Source organism: Felis catus, chromosome A1, assembly GCF_018350175.1.
Source record: "Felis catus isolate Fca126 chromosome A1, F.catus_Fca126_mat1.0, whole genome shotgun sequence".
NCBI classification, from domain to species: domain Eukaryota; kingdom Metazoa; phylum Chordata; class Mammalia; order Carnivora; family Felidae; genus Felis; species Felis catus.
The window spans coordinates 170,206,077-170,223,495 of NC_058368.1; the positions used below are offsets into that span (position 1 = coordinate 170,206,077).

At 35.9% G+C, this 17,419-nt stretch overlaps 1 protein-coding gene across 11 annotated transcripts in view; it reads right to left on the bottom strand.

Moving 5' to 3' along the window:
* The window catches only part of TMEM232 (transmembrane protein 232), a 211,178-nt gene that overhangs the window by 148,829 nt on the left and 44,930 nt on the right, over positions 1 to 17,419 (bottom strand). For all 11 annotated transcript variants that reach the window (XM_045034585.1, XM_023258921.2, XM_045034582.1 and 8 more), the window contains 2 exons: positions 16,324 to 16,490; positions 8,639 to 8,793 (listed from right to left, as the gene is read on the bottom strand). In XM_045034585.1, the coding sequence (XP_044890520.1) occupies positions 8,639 to 8,793; positions 16,324 to 16,490 (322 nt within the window). The remainder of the gene's footprint in view (positions 1 to 8,638; positions 8,794 to 16,323; positions 16,491 to 17,419) is intronic.

Sequence of the window (17,419 nt, forward strand, 5' to 3'; positions counted from 1 at the left end):
CAGCTAGCCTTACTCCAGCCCAGCATCCCTTCTACACTAATATAGATCAGCTAAAATATAATAAACAAATATAGATAGGTAAATAGACAGATAGATGATAAATAAATCAGCTAAAATACAATAACAGGAGGCTTCATAAAAAGCTACCTAGCTATTTACATACAACCTTATAAAAAGGTTAGGGACATCAGTATTCAAGACAGTTTTCCTAGATTCTCCTTACTCCTTTATATCGATTTCTTCAGTGATCAAACTGCACTTTTAAAAGATGGAATTAAAATGTCTCCAAGTCATGGGGTGCCTTGGAGGCTCAGTCAGTTAAGTGTCTGACTCTTGGTTTCAGCTCAGGTCATGATCTCATGGTTGGTGAGAATGAGACCCGCATCAGGCTCTGTACTGACAGGGAGGAGCCTGCTGGAATTCTCCTTCTCTGTCTGCCCATCCTCCGCTCACATGCTCTCTTTCTCTCAAAATAAACAAATAAACTTTTTAAAAAATAAAATGTCTCCAAGTCACGACCCTTACACAGGGCTCTTTCAACCTTTCAATAGATACCTAGGAAAACACTGACAATGTCAAAAATCTACATGACCCTACAAATGAAAGACTAAGAGTTAAAGAAAAGTCATCAAGAGCAGCAACTTTATAGGGAATTTCCACAAACCATAAAATTGATGGAGCTGGATTAGAAATAGCAATAAGGAGTGCACACATGCTGCTTCATGAAACATAGCAGCCTTGGTTCCTCAAAGAAAGTTAAAAGGAATAAAAGGGGAAAAAAAGACATCTCTACTATCCACAGTGTTTGTCATAGTTCAGAAAAACTAAAGCCAGTCCCTTACTTTGGGAGTACTGTTTTTTGGGTTTGTTTTTTTTTTTAAGGAGCCAGAGTATTATTTCTGTGCTTCATCAGCATTTCTCTATACTTACTCAGAGATGGAAATTTCTAGATGCCAAGAAGGGTAGAAAACCATGCTCGTGACAATATGTGTGTAGGAAAGAGGAGGGAATGTGTGTGGGGGTGAGGAGCAGGAGAGAGGAGGAACACTATGCCAGGAACACTGGAGGGCATTTTCTCCCCAAAGGTAAAACATCAAAGAGGAAGAGGAACACAAGAAGGTCCCTGATGATAGTGCACATTGAGCGTTGTAGCATCTAACATCTCTGCTATGGATCCTGTGAAGACAAACCTCTTCATTTAAAATAACAAGTTTTTGTAGATTTCTCCTAGATAATAAGGTAGGTAAAAATAGAAAAGAGAAGGGGATCCTATGTGAGACTGATGAAAAATATATTAAAGCAAGGGCTTAAAGAGAAGACCAGTCCAAATACTCAGAGAGGATCACATCTCTGAAAATGATTTCTTAAAGGGACCAGAAGTTATTTTTATAAGACTCTTAAGTATCTTTAATAAAGCCAAGGAAGAAGAAAAGACCATGAAAAGCCTTGATACTGAGATGAAAGGTAATAGAGTAAGAAAGCAAGAGATTGCAAAGAAATTAAAATACAAATGTAAAATTCAAATCCATGATGAGGAAGTTAACTGTAAAAGTTGGTTGGAAGGAGAAAAGTTGGAAAATTCTTACATAATTTAGAGGAAGTCAACTGCATTTAAAGCTGGCAAATTGAGACCCAGTAGTATCTAATTCCTACTGAAACAACCAAAGAAACAAAATCTACGGGGGGAAATCTGTAGTACTACAGAAAGGAAAAAAAATAAAGGAACTTTAAAGATTTTAAAGTTATGAAGAAAATGGAATCCAGATGAAGGAAAACCTTTCCAATGCCAAGAAGCCAAAAATTAAATCTAAAATTTAGTGAGGCATATATGGGTTTTCCACTCTAACATAATGTATAATCTAAGCACAGACAGGCAGGAGCTGTGCATTGAGCATGTGAAAAATGAATAATCAATGGAAGGCCTTCAAGATATATAGACCTGTCACCACAGCATTTGTGCAAAGCTTCACATAGCAGGACTTTAAGTGAAGTGAAGGATTCGTCTTTACACCTTCATAAGATGGCCAGGGAAATAAGAGAGGATGCCTTTTATATCCTGGCTACCCAATCACAAAGATGTTCCTAAAAGTTCTGGATTGAAAATAAAAAAGAGAAAAGAAGCAGACTGGCTTTGAACATCTAATCACAGCTATAAGTTAGGAAATGGCATAGTGACATTTAGTGATTTAAAGTGAGAATTAGGAAAAAACAAAACAAAACAAAACTGTGAGCACAGAAGTCTATTTCCAGACAAAATGTATGTTCCACTTTTTAGGGGGAAATGAATGGTAACAAATGTTATAATCAGCCTAGAGTTGTATACAATCAAGGGCTCACCTAATGCAAGAGATATAACCTATGTTCCTACCTAGAATATACTCAAACCAACCAAATATTTATTTATTTAAATATTTATTTATTTATTTATTTATTTAAATATTATTTAACAGCTTAAGAAGGAGAAATTGTAGTGGTAAGTGGCTGATAGTGGGTGGGAAAAATAAAGTGTAATAAGTCAAAATAATATCATAAATATCACCTTAAAATTAAATATAGATATAAAACTTATTCTATAAGGAGGGACTAGAACATTTTAAAGAGTGACTTAGCCTTAATGTTATCAGAAACTCCAGATTATATTAACAGTCTAGGAAGGTAGGGTTAAAGTAAATAAATTTGTCTCAACCTTCACTGCACATGGAGAAGAGGGCAATCAGGATTTCATTCTTGGTTTTGACCATTTACGAAAACTAATTTGAAGAATGCATGTCTCTTGCCATTGTCTGATTTTTGATACTACTTAGAAAAGATGGACATGTAAATCTAGTCTTTAGCATGTCTGCTAAAAGAGTTCTTTCTCTTGCTTACAGAGCTTCATTCTCAGAGCTCCAGGATGACAGTGGGAAAGAATGAAGGGCTGGCGTGTTAGACAAGCCAGGAATGCAGCTTCACCAGAGAAGGCAAAGGCAGGTGGGTCACTGACTGTCAACCCCCTCCAGTCCTATCAGGCACATCATCTGTTTGGTTCATTGGTGGTAATTAATCCCAGCATCAGGATCTTTCAGACTTTGTTTTTGTTCTTCTTGTTTTTTTCTAATCATGGCAAGTTATAAGACCCTGATGCGACCCTGTGACCTATAAAGATGGTTGTTGTTAAATAATTTTAAGCCGGAGAGTGGTCTAATCACATTTAGGTTGTAGCGCTGGCAGCAGAGTATGACAAATTATTGATGGGAAAACTTAAGGCAGAGACCAGCTAAAAAGCTACAGGAGTCATGAGACAATATGGGCCTAAACCAAGGTTGTGACAGAGCAGGTAGAGAGCAGAACAGTTCTGAAATGTAGCAGTTAGGGTGTCTAATTTGGTTAAGTTGAGGAGAGGACATGTGTCACGTATTAAGATCAAAATTCAGCGGGCAGGAGCCTCTCTAGGAAAAAAATAATTCCGATCTAAACTAGTAGGGCATGAAATTATGGAAAGAGCCTAAATGTCCATCAACTGATGAATGGATAAAGAAATTGTGGTTTATATACACAATGGAATATTACGTGGCAATGAGAAAAAAATGAAATATGGCCTTTTGTAGCAACGTGGATGGAACTGGAGAGTGTGATGCTAAGTGAAATAAGCCATACAGAGAAAGACAGATACCATATGGTTTCACTCTTATGTGGACCCTGAGAAATTAACAGGAACCCATGGGGGAGGGAAAGGAAAAAAAAAAACAGGTTAGAGTGGGAGAGAGCCAAAGCATAAGAGACTGTTAAGAACTGAGAACAAACTGAGGGTTGATGGGGGGTGGGAGGGAGGAGAGGGTGGGTGATGGGTATTGAGGAGGGCACCTTTTGGGATGAGCACTGGGTGTTGTATGGAAACCAATTTGTCAATAAATTTCATATAAAAATAAATAAATAAATAAAAAAGAAAAAAAAATAATAATAAAATCCAGAGTCAGATGCTCAAAAAATAAATAAATAAATAAATAAATAAATAAATAAATAAATAAATAAATAAATAAACTAGTAGGGAATGAAGTATTAGGGGAGAATCAAAGTATAAAAAAGTGTTCTCATTACTTATTTAAATCTCTTAAAACCTCTCTGAGATGGCTACTGTCTCTATTTATCTGTTAACTAGACTCTGTTCGTAGGGGTTAAATGACTCATTCAAAATTAGACAGGTAGCAAGAGACAGGATTAAAACTCAGGTCTTCTGATTTGAGGTTGAATGTTTTCTTACTGCACCATAACTTAGCAAAGCATAATTACACATATACCCTTGATGTATACTAAATGGTTAAACTTAGCCCAGAGGATCAAAGGATGAATTTTAAAATCCAGGAAATGAATTTGAAGAGTGAGGACCTACACTGCCATCTCAGCTCATAAAGAAGGCAGAGGACTATTGACAAAAACTTCTTTGAATGGTTTGGGTCAGACTGTCCCATGAACATTATAATTGCTGGGGTTCAGGAGATAGGCAATGGGGATATCAGTGATCTCGACAGAAATAAAGGCCTTACAGCCTATACAAAGCAGTTGATTTTGTCTGATTCATTTCAATGCAAACACAAATACCATACCTCTGGAAAACACTTGCCCTATCTATATAATTTTAAATTGTCAAGCTTTTTTGGAATACATTCATGGAGTGCATTAAATCAGCTATTTTGCTTTGGGAGATATAATTTTATATGTTATACTGCTCCACTGAAATGCCATACTGCATTTCTCAGCAGTCTTCATTGGCTAATAATTCAATTATAAACACAATTCATTATTTTCATGTTAGATTAGAAAGCCTTTTGCACTGGCTTGAGCTATCTTCCCAGAGCAAATGGGGCAGTTTATAAAAGGCCAAACCGCAGGGTGGAGCATTGAGAGTATAAAGCATCATATAAAATTTAACCACATTAAATGGAAATCTGCCTTACAGCAAACTGCTTATCTGCAGCTCAGGGCAGCTCAACTTCCCAGATAAAGGCTGCTGCATGACAGCTAGGAGGGGTTCATGTAGTCTCTTTTTCTCTGCTTCTTCACCCTGTTTTATAATTTATTGTCTTTAGTGCATTTCTTCACCTCGTTTTTTTTTTCTTTTTTTTCCCTGTCCCTTAGTGAGCAAAGAGGTTGCTCTAATTCTGCGATGCCTTCCCTGAGTCTTTTCATGGATTCCAGGCCTGCTCTTTTTTAGGCTCAGCCGAAACCACTTATGTCAATTTCTTTCCTTTTCTATCGTATGATCTTTATAAAGGGGGCTATAAGAAGCAAGGCAGGGATCTACAATGATGAATTATTTACTGATGGATAGCATCAGAAATGGGCAGATGAGAACCACTCACTTGTATGGGCACAAGAAATTTTTGCCACTATTAATCAAATTTCTTCTGATCATTCAGTTGAATGGTCTCCTTTCTGCATTTTAAATCCCTGAACATTGATTCACCATTATGGTGACTTTACTGATATGTGCGGCAAACAAAATTTTTCAGGTTACTCCTCTTAATAGTCACTTGGCATTGAATTTCAAGTACGAAACCAAATTTATCTTCCACCAAGTGTCAAAATTCCAAGGCTACCTGGTCCAGCAAATCATGACAATGTCTTAATGTACTATCAAGGCCTGATGCCTCAATATTTGTATTTCATTCTAAATACATTGTTCATTTTCTTAATTTTTTACATGTACCCAATCTTAGGAGTATGTAAGACAAATACTCAATTTTCCCTAGAAATGGAAGGCATTTCTGCTTTGATTTTGATAATTACATCACAGTTTGTTTTGTCTTATCTGGAATAATGACTTCTTGATAGCTTTGTAGGCTATTACATAAATAAATATTTTGTAAGAAGAAAAATTAATTCTTTAATATTTGCCATAATGAGTGTTATCATTACAACAGAAAATTTGACTAACAGAAGTTAATCAAACTGCTAACTAACTTAAAAATTAATCTTTTAGGGGCTCAGAGCCTAGAGCCTGCCTCAGATTCTCTCTCTCCCTCTCTCTCTGCCCCTCCCCCACATGTGCTCTGTGTCTCTCAAAAATAAATAAATATTAAAAAATAAAAAATTAATATTTTAATGTAAATGGATTATTGTTTACTAGAGTCATCACTTTAAAAAAAAAAACACTGAAACCTCTTTTAAAAAACCAGTAAATATAAGAAATAGAATCAAAATTATTTGCCAGTGTTTTTTAAAGCAGTTATCTTTTCCTTTTGATTTTAAGCAGTTACTATGTTTATCATTTTTTTCAATTTACCCCTCTGGTCATTCCTTATTGTCTAAACACTGCCATCCCCTCCTTCACTTGATCTTCACCATGTCTTCCCAGAAAAGGAGAAGTCAGGACAAGCATCTTCAGTGACAAGATGCTTCAGAACAGTTATCTCCTTCCTCGTGCGGTCAGAATGAAGCGTGCTATACTGGGGCCCTAAAAATGTCATTCCAGTCACGAGTAAGTTTAATAAACATGGCCTTGCTTTCTCCATCTGTAAAGTAAGAATCGCTCTGTATGATCTCCAATGCCCCCAAATCTGCAAAATACTAAGTATAAAAAAATAACTACCAAGGTTCGTGGGTGACTCGGTCAGTTGAGTGTCTGACTCGCCATTTTGGCTTGGGACCTGATCTTGTAGTTTGTAGGTTTGGCCAGGTGGGACTCTGCACTGGCAGTGTGGAGTATGCTTAGGATTCTCCCTCTCTCCCACTCTCTGCCCCTCCCCAACAAAATAAATTAATAAACTTAGGAAAAAACTATCTTAAAGACTGTTAAATAACAAAATGCAAGCAAGTAAATTTGAAGGTCTAATTGGCTTATTAAATGATTCATGAATCATGAAGCACCCCATCTAGCAAGTAGAGGGGAGCTTCAAGGAGTTAGAAGGGTTTTATAGAAGGAGGGTCATTATTAGCAAAAGAAAAAGATGGCATTCTAGGGAGAAAAGCAAGGTGTCTTATTATGCTGATTATCTCATGTTTTTAGGGGAATGGAGAGGGCCTAAGTAGCAAACTCATTGGTGCAGATTGAAAAATTCCTAGCTGACCTTTTTAAGACTACATTTCCAGGAGTAGTTAAAACTTCACTTAGATTATGTATTATGCACCAGTTTGGGAACTCAGTCTAAGTGCACCATTTGGGGCCCGTGGTGTGTTTGTTTGTTTAACAAGACAAATCATAAACAAATTAAATCAATGTTGATGCAGTACAGTAAGACTGAAAATTGGGTAAAGAAACAATTCCCTGACTTTAGAATTAGCTACTCTTAACTAGCCACTTTTATTATCTCAATATTTATTTAAACTTGCTTATTTGGTAATTATTAGAATACCATATTATGGTATAGAATACCATACTTATTTGGTAATTATTAGAGTCTTCCAAGAGCTAACATAGTTCTAGCCCCTTTTGAAAACTAAAGTGTGTATTTGAATCCCTAACAATTTATTTCCTATAGTAAGAGTGGTCTGAAAAAAATCACCATGGCTTTCAGCATAACCTACTTTATACCAGTGAGAATCTCTAATTTTTGTTGTATTTATCAGCTCTATATTAATATATATTTATTGAATACTTACATTCTATTTACATTGTAATTTTCCTATTTAAAGATATTATCCTTAGGTTTAAAACATGAAGGAATCACAATCTTTGTTAACTGCAATACTGAATAGATTTCTCCCATTACAGGACAAAACAGAACAAGTTCTTGATGAAATGTCTTCTGCACTAGGCTATTTCTAGGAAATTAAACAAAATCTAAGCCATCCTCCAGAAATCTTTACTTGATCTAGGATCCCAGAAACTTCCAAATGAAACTAGGAAAACACCTTTCCTTCACAAGGAATCTTCCAGATTCTTATAATTTACATATACAAAGACCTTTGGTATAGAGCTGGAAGCCAGAGACATAAAAACAGGAACTAATTTTAAGAAAAATATATGACGATTGAATTTGCAACTTGTTACGGCATGACATTTATTATTATTATTATTATTATTATTATTATTATTATTATTACTATTATTCCAATAGCAATGGAAGAGGAATTCAAAACTCTGTCCTCAAATATTGAAAAGGGAAATCTCTGATCACTTGTCTCAGAAACACTCCTTTAAAATTCTTCTTTCTTCCATTGAACCCATGTCCTCTTTGGTAGTAATTTACGACTTCTTTTTCCTTCTCAAATTAATATATGTACAGGAGGAAATTAACACTTATCAGTCAAGATTTATTTTTGTTATACTTTACAAGTAAGGCATAAAGAAACAGAATTTCAGTATATTTCCTCCAAGAATAATAAACTGTGCCTCACTGCTGTTGTTTAACAACTCAAAAAATAAAGGATGTTTTAAATGTGGGGACGCACTCTTTATCAATAACAAATTTCATTTGATAAAGATAAATTATGCAATGCATGCATGCAGATTAGCAAAAAAAATGAAAGATAGGAACAATTTATTGATGAAATGAACTAATACAAAATATATAAATTGCCCTAGCATTTTGGAATAGAGATCATAAATTTTTTTCATAGTCAACTAAGGTGTGATTAACATTTAAGTACAAAGGCTATTTAACATTTAAACACAAAGGTTTCTCCATGAATTACTTTGGATTTATAGAATCCCTCTTACCAGCATTTCTTTTGAAGCTGCACTTTATGAAAGATGAGATGTTCAAGCACCTTATTCAACTGAGGACTATTCTTCTGAACACATGACCAGGCAGCCACACAGTGCCAGAGCAGGTGGTTAACTTCGTGCCCTCCCTGATTAACTGGCAAATGTTCCTAGAATTAAAATATAAAAATATATCTGGAAAAGAGTTATTTGACTTGAATAAACATGAAAATATACAAATGAAAACGCATTATTTTCTTAAACTTCATGTTACACAATACAGAGCAATTTACTAAAGTACAGTTTTATAAGTACATACAGTATGGAGAAGGAAAAATAATTTTCCCTCTACCCTTCCAGGTTCCTGGATGAGACCTCCCCACCCCTGTTAATAAAAAGATTCACACGAGAAAACCAAACGTAAATTTAAGAATGTGTATACATCCTGTGCACACGGGAGACACCCAGGAATACTCTTCAAAATGGCCCAAGTCACCACTTCATATAACATCTCTAGCTAAAGACATAAAGGGGGGAGGGGCAGCTATGGAAGGTTAACAAGAAAAGTACAGTAAACAAGGGTAAGGTTGATATGCAGATTTGTCACTGCCTCTCCTCTGATAAGAGTTTCTACATATCTAGAGTCATCCTTGTCTTCCTGGTGCAGAGAGGGAGACACCTTACAAATGGAGATTTCTCTTAAAATGTAAATATCTCTTACAAAAAGAGTAACTTTTACTCAGTTTTCACAGCTTCTCCTGTGTCTGCAATTTCTTAAAAATAACCAGCCTAAAATTATCCTTATGCTAAAGAAGCATATTTGGGGGCAATGAATTTTGTTTCCCTTCAATTGTTAACCTGAACCTAATGTCTTAATTGATTTTCACATGGGTCCCTTGTGTTCGGTGACATCAGTTTTACACTACGACAGAAATCCTATAATCTCTAAGGGACAATAATTAGACAAAACTGTGCTTCTTAGACCCTATATAATTTAGTTCTCCCTGACACCCAAGGAGAAGAGGACAGGAGAAAGTCTGAACAATGTTCAAACAACAAATCAGGTTTTAAAATGTGGATTTCCACTAAGGGCCAAATATATGTGCCTAGTTAGACATGGTCAATGTCTGCTTAGTAACTATTTTAAAAGCCTACAAATTCGGGGGAAAAAAATGGGCTCTTACCTGTTAGTTTTTTCTTAAAGTGCTTCCTAACAGTTTCATAGATTAATTGGTCTACTAGAGTAACTGGTACAAAGAAACCTGATTTTATTGTTAGACGTGATAAAATAGCACTCTCATTGAATTTTCGCCAACAATACTGTTTCAAATGCACATCTTGTGATGTGTACACAATATCACGTGATATTTCATTCTTTAATGTATGCCCCAAAGAAACACTTACAAAGCCTCCAAAATACTTTATAACTCTCATTTATTATACAAACAGCAATAAATCTACAATTGAAAGGTAACTTTCATGTTAAGTACTCTTAAGTTGAAAGGCCAGAACTTCGGGGCGCCTGGGTGGCGCAGTCGGTTAAGCGTCTGACTTCAGCCAGGTCACGATCTCGCGGTCCGTGAGTTTGAGTTTGAGCCCCGCGTCAGGCTCTGGGCTGATGGCTCAGAGCCTGGAGCCTGTTTCCGATTCTGTGTCTCCCTCTCTCTCTGCCCCTCCCCCGTTCATGCTCTGTCTCTCTCTGTCCCAAAAAAAATAAATAAACGTTGAAAAAAAAATTTTTTTTAAAAAAAAAGAAAGGCCAGAAGTTCATACACAAATTTTAAATGAAGATATTTTGAGTTTCTGGTAAACTGTTTAGTTAAGTCCCATAGATATGCATTGATCTACTATTATGCTGAGAACTCGGATGCTGGAGGTAAAAGTCATGAGTAAGATAAAGCTTCTACGTAAGGCTACTGACTGTGGGGAACAAAAATTCAGAAAAGCAAATGAAAACAAGCCAATGTTTAGAATATTAGAATACTCCATGAAAAGCTTTATTTTAAAGTAATATAATACATAAGACTGAGATGTACTGACTTCAGTAAATGCACACAGTTTATCCAAGTAACTCAGTTTTCTGCCTTGCAGGAGAGCCTACCCCAAAATGGAAAAATCTTATAAATGAAATTCTTTTCTCAAACTGCTCTGTCTCAGCCCGGATGCCTGACAGCCCTCCTGTTGCAAACTTATTCTGAATAAATATGTAAGTAGCTATGTGAAACTTGTGAATGGCTTGACTAATTAACGGTCAATACTTTGTGTTTTTTTAAAATCATGCACACCGCATACTTCCATAGACTATTCAGTTAAGTCAAAAATTATTGGTAACAAACTTATGCACTTATCACCAGAGACAATTCCCAAATGTCAAGATTAGACAATGAGCAAGATTTACGCTTTATTTTCAATTTTCTATGATACCATTTTCACTCATCCCTGAGAAAGAAAAAGCAGCCTCTGATGTCCAGCCAGAGCTGATTTGACAACAATATTCTTACAAGCTAGTCTGACGCTCACAGCCTGGTCATTTTGTTCTATTGCTAGTTATAAACTCACAGAATATCAACCTCAGACAATATTATTCTGAGACCATGCTAAATAAATTTAAAAAAGAAAAAGACTTGGTAAATTTTTTCTAAGCACAGACAAAACTCACTGTACCACTCACAAAATACCCAATCACAGATTTGCCCCTACTTTCTGACAGCATCAAATCTGCTTCTTTAGACCTTCCGCCAAATCACCCAAAGTCCAAATTCTACAGTAGGTTCAATGTGACACCTTCCTACTGCCATATCCCCTAATTCCTTGGGTATGTGTTCTCTGCAACAAATAAGGAACCCACTTAACTTAATTGCAGGTGTCCCTGGTGGTCTTTGGCATAAGGGCATCCACATCATCAAGAGCAACTAAACCTGCCACACCCATGAATTTTCCAGATTAGTGAGGCTTATCACTTATCCTCATCCATTTTATATAGTTCAAGCATTTGCATGGAAATCTTGCTAAAGTTTCATCCTTGCTCTTTTTCAAAAGAAGAAATATATTTTCCAAACTTGAATGAATTGATATAGTGATGATGATGAAGTGATTTAATACAATTACCATGTACATTATCAGTGCGGTAGGACAAGAGGGAGAAATGCTCTTGAAGGTATGAGGTAGTGTAGAGTTCTCTGCCTTTACACTAAATCAGTCCTATTCAAGGTGTGGCTGGCAGATAAGTGCCATCTGCAAACGGTTAACTACAGTACAGAAATAAAGAATACATATTTAGAAACATTTATAACAATCTGACAGTTAATTTTAAATATTTTCAGTCTAATAAAAAAATTAATGTTCCTCTTTTTATATCTTTTTTGTTTCATTTTCAGTAATTCATTAATAATGTAGTTTACAAAGTTATCAGTCTGTGATAGTTTGGAATTTTTTTTTTTAAGTTGAGAGGGCCCTTTTTTTTAACACAGATTGTATGAGAAACACTGAGCAGTGCATTAAATGACTCCCAGAGAACTTTTTCTTTTCACCCCCTTCCCTACCTTCCTCCTTCCTCTCTTCCTTCTTTCCTTTGTTTTCTTGGCTTTATGACTCCTTCCTAGGTTCTTTTGTCTCTTCCATAGTCTAAAGCTGGGCAACTGGACCATGTTGGTTTGCAAACTGGACCCTGTACCCAGAGATCCAGCTGAGATTAAAGGAAGAGATGGGCCACTCTCTCAAGGCTGCATACTTAAAAATGGTTCCAGCTGTGGGAACAGTGAGCAGAACATAGATTCCAAGGGCAGGGAAAGGGGTGAGGAGCCTCAGAGTGCCCAGGGCCAGCTCGTGGGTCTACCAGTGGCCATATCCTCTTGATTATGTCCTCCAATAAGCTATCGGTTGCAGCTGTACAATACCTATTTTGAGAAGCTCACTCACAAAAGTGCTGTTAATCTACTGTTGGCTGAAATTTCAGATAACCACATCAGCTTGAATTTTATGCAAATTTGAGTACACAAGCTCTGAATGTCTGACCAGGCTCTCTTTTATGACAGAAATGAGCTTTGAAGGATAGGCTGTATTGTGGCTGGTTAGAGATAGCTTTTGGAGTTTCATCCTTGCTTTGTCATTTGGTGCATGGTTGACATTGCCATTAAAGGACCTCTCAACACAAATGTCCTACTTCAATAATAGGACAAGAATCATAAGATAATGCTCCTAATTTTAAAGAACCTGTGTCTCAATCTAACCCATTTCCTAGTAACCATGTACGGTTACACTTATAGCACAAAATGTCCCAAATTTGATAGTGCCTTTGGCTTGCTAGTACATTAAAGGATGAGATTGCTAACCACATGTGAATGTAAATGCTGTGTGCTTCCTAGTTTTTAGAAAACGATTTGTACTTTAGGATAGCTACAACTATTTAGTAAAGGGTCTACTGCATTCCGGTTGCGTTTTAATCTACCATCTCCAAAACACTATGTTGTTATTATCATGTGACAATTGTACTCAGCAAATTCGGCTCTGCTAGTGAGCAAAAGACAGAGAACTCAATCCTGTGTTCTGGCTCTGCATGCCACAGAGCTAGTTAAAGTGCACCATTTGTCAAAGTCAATGGGAACCTTGCATCTGAATCAGCTTAAAAGGACATTAAAAGGAGAAATGGGCTCTAGAAGCAGAGAGGGGAAATTTCCTATTGTTATATAGTGTATATAATACACTTCTATACTCTTATATAGTGTATATAATGTGTATATCCTACAGAATTCTTTATTTTTCAGCAGTGTTATAGTAGTACTTGGAAAACAAATTAAATATGCTTTTACTCCGATGCTCATAAACATATTAAAAACAAAATATGTTGCAGTGACCAAAATATGCTGGCATGGACCTTTCAGCATTATTGGAAGATGAGGGCTGTCTATTATGGTGTGCCAATGACAAAGAAGGGAGAGGGTCGAATACAGATGTATTGTTTATATTCCCTTTTCCTCTCCGTTTCCCAGGTCTTCTCGCAGTAGGTGAGAGAGATGGGTATTGAATGGCTAAGTACTCAACTGAACTGGAGGGGCTGACTTAGACAAAGCTACACTGAAGACACTGGGCTGAAACTGGGGAGCAATGTTCAAACGTGCAATCAGGCACTGAATCAGTTAGCTGAACCAGAAGTTGTAGTAGCACTGTGGCTACACTACCTTTTCTATTCTTTACATGGTGTGGCACTGGGAGGGGGCAAAAGGAGGGAATAAATCTGACAGGCTAAAAGCTGTTCTAATGCCCTCACAGAATCACAGTTATAGAGCTGAGATAGAACATAGAAAAGATTGAAACAAAGCTCTTTGTTCTCTGTTGAAAAAGGAACAAAGACTTAGTGACTTGTCCCACTCTCAGCAGTTAACATTCTTTTCATGTGTTAACACCTTGCTCCTTCCAGCTCAGTCAAAGCTGTACCAGTGGTAAGCTTCCATTTCCTTGTGGCATTTGTGCACCAAGAGTGGCAAGAACAGATAGGTTCTTAAAGAGAAGCAGAATCAACATTGAAGGTTGCCCCTTCATAACCAGAACACTCATATTGTCAAGATTTCACAATATCTTATTTTTTTAAGCAAAAACACTCAAATCACTCCGTTAAGCACAACTAACCACATTGTAAAACAATTATTTAATCAGCATAATCATGCCCTTAGATGAAAATTATTATATTTAACTGCCTAAATTAAAGTGAGTTCCTAAATACAATGTTCAGTGATCATTGTTTACATTTTCATGGCACTCACTAATTTACGAGGCACATCTTCACAACTCCATAGATTAGAGTGAATATGATGATGATGGTGGTGGTGGTGATGGTGTTGATGGTGACGATGTCTTGTTTAAAGATAAGCATTTGGGGGTTTAGAGAGCCCAACGGACCTCGTCTGAATCAGTCAGTTGCTAGCAGGTCTTAACTCTTCATGATCAGTGTTCTTACAGTTGTTCCATATCTTAGATTATATATTTATTGTTAAAACATTTTTAAACTTAAAAACAAGATCCCTTTTGTTCATGAAGTAATTGGTGTTCATTAGTAATTATAACCAAAAGGTTCAAATTACTTAGCATATGTCACTCTATGTCAATGATGGAGCAACACTAAAGCTAGAATGATGACATAGATGTGGTTAAATATGTTTCCTTTAATACTTATATTTTACTTGATTTTAGAAAGGACCCAAGGGAGGCACATGGGAGACTCAGCTGGATGAGTGTCCTACTCTGGATTTTGGCCCAGGTCATGATGTCTCAGTTCATGAGTTCAAGCCCCATATATGGCCCATGCTGGCAGTGTGGAGCCTGCTTGGATTCTCTCTCTCTCTCTCTCTCTCTCTCTCTCTCTCTCTCTCTCCCCCCCTTCCCAGCTTGCTCTCTCTCTCTCTTAAAGTAAATACATAAACTTTAAACACACACACACACACACACACACACACACACACACGCATTTAGAAAGGGCAGAAGGGAGGGGCACCTGGGTGACTCAGTCAGTTTAGTGTCTGACATTTGATTTCAGCTCAGTTCATGATTTCACGGTTCCTGAGATCGAGTCCCACATCAGCCTCTGCACTGACAGTGGGGAGCCTGCTCGGAAGTCTCTTTCTCCCTCTGTCTCTGCCCCTCCTGTGTGAGCATGTACCTGCACACGGACACACACACACATACACACTCTAAATAAATAAACAAACAAACTTTACTCTCTTAAGAAACAAAAACAAATACAAACAAAAATTTAGAAAGGGCCCAAGGGAAGCATGGGAAAATTGTAAGGCAACTCATAACTATTTGAAAAAATAGTCTTTCTCAAAAATTTTTAGTGGTTTCAACTTCTCTTATGTTAAACATATTTTTCCTTTTTAAGAAATTATTAGAAAAACATTTTCTGTTTGTAAACTATGAAATAATAAGTCTATACAACAAAAAATAAAATAACAAAAGAATCAAGGTTTTAAAGTGTTCACTGCTTTCTTTTGGAGTATATGTGAGAAAAGGAAATATATTATGAGCCGCAGAGATTGAAGTTTGTCTTTTGAAGTACATCAGCCTATAACATAGATGAACAAATTATATGGTTCACTGTAGTTCTGTTGGCATAATACATAGTTTATTACAGACCAAGCAATTATATGATTGGGATAGTTTTCTCTAATGTTAATCACTAATGTCCAAGTTAGAAATTAAAAGAAAATTTTTCATATTTTCATAGGAATTATTTTATTTCCTCAATTTTGAACCATTTAAAAACATTTCAATTGATTTAAATAGCACTTTAAATGTTATTACGTATGAATTACGGCAGCATAAAATACTACAAATGCTCTCATTAATAGCCTGTACTTTATGTACTTTCCTTTTAATGTAAATGTAATATCTTAAAATCCTCATTATAAGTTAATCTAAATTGGGGTGCAATTTCCAATTAAATTGCTGAGATGGAATCTATAAGGAAAAACGCATTATGACACTACTCTATTTAAAGTAGTGGTGCTGCATATTGATGCCTACTAATCTTATTAACTACATTTCCCCTGTCCAGGAAATGTGCATATGGTTTAGTGTTTTTGCTGTTCATTCCTCTCCCTGGCCCCACCTCCAGCTAAACTCATCTTCTGCAATGTTACTGTATTGGCACGCACAATTATTTCATCATATGCTATCTGAATCATTACATACTAGGATATACTCACCATATCCAAATCTATGTTCTTATAGCTTTTCTTGTTTTCGACAGGGTTAAAAATTGATCCAGAAGGGAGTTCTCTTTTACATATTATTTCCATGGTTTTCAGAATGAATTGCATATTTGACAAGATGTTTGGATACTTGTAATATGACCCTCCAGAGAAAGAAAGTGCTATTGTAAGAAAAATAATTTGTGATAATTATGTCATTAATATCTTGCATTATGTTTCATTTTGTTTCAGTTACTAAAATATAATGAAACTTAGTATGTAGATGAGAAACTGCTATCCATGTCCGAATCTCTTCAAGATTTCTAATGTTATGTATGACCCCTGGTGGTATAATAGAAAACTGCAAGGTAAATAATTAATACATAACAGTTTATAATTCAGAACAGCAATTGGTATAATGGTTGAACACCTAATTAAGTACAGTTACTGTACAACAATGCTTTGAAATTTCCAGGTGAAAATAAATACATTTATAACATATACACTATTCATAATGGATACTTTGAAACTGTAATCCTACAAACAAACCAAGTCATTGCTTTTAACCCTACATTCTCCAGTTTTATTTCTTTTCAAGATGTTATTGTTGTTGATTTCTTAGAAAATATATTTTAAATATGGCAACAATTATTATCATTTAACATAACACTATGTTGGTATTCAACAGAACCATATTTATGCTGTTCTTTTTATAAACTTCTGGACAATTTTTGAGTTTCAATCTACTGAGAGTGGAAAAATTAGTAATAACTACTCTTCTACTGGGTGGCTACATAAATAGGAAGCAGTTGCTAATGGCCCCAGGTAGAAATCATTCTATTGTTGAAGACAAAGATGTAGCATATGTAAGGCTCTACTTAACAGTATTTGAGAGCCGGGCAAAATCTGGGGCTTTTATCCTTATATGGAACAAAGATGTTGGTTTTCTCAGGATATATCTACAAGAACAAGCTAATGTGATAAATTGAGGTTTTATGTAAATGATTTTTCAAAATTTATTTGCCACCATCATCTGATTATTTGTTGAGTCACTATGCTGAACACAGTGAGGAGCTGAAAGAGGATTTATAATGTATGAAGAAATCAAAAC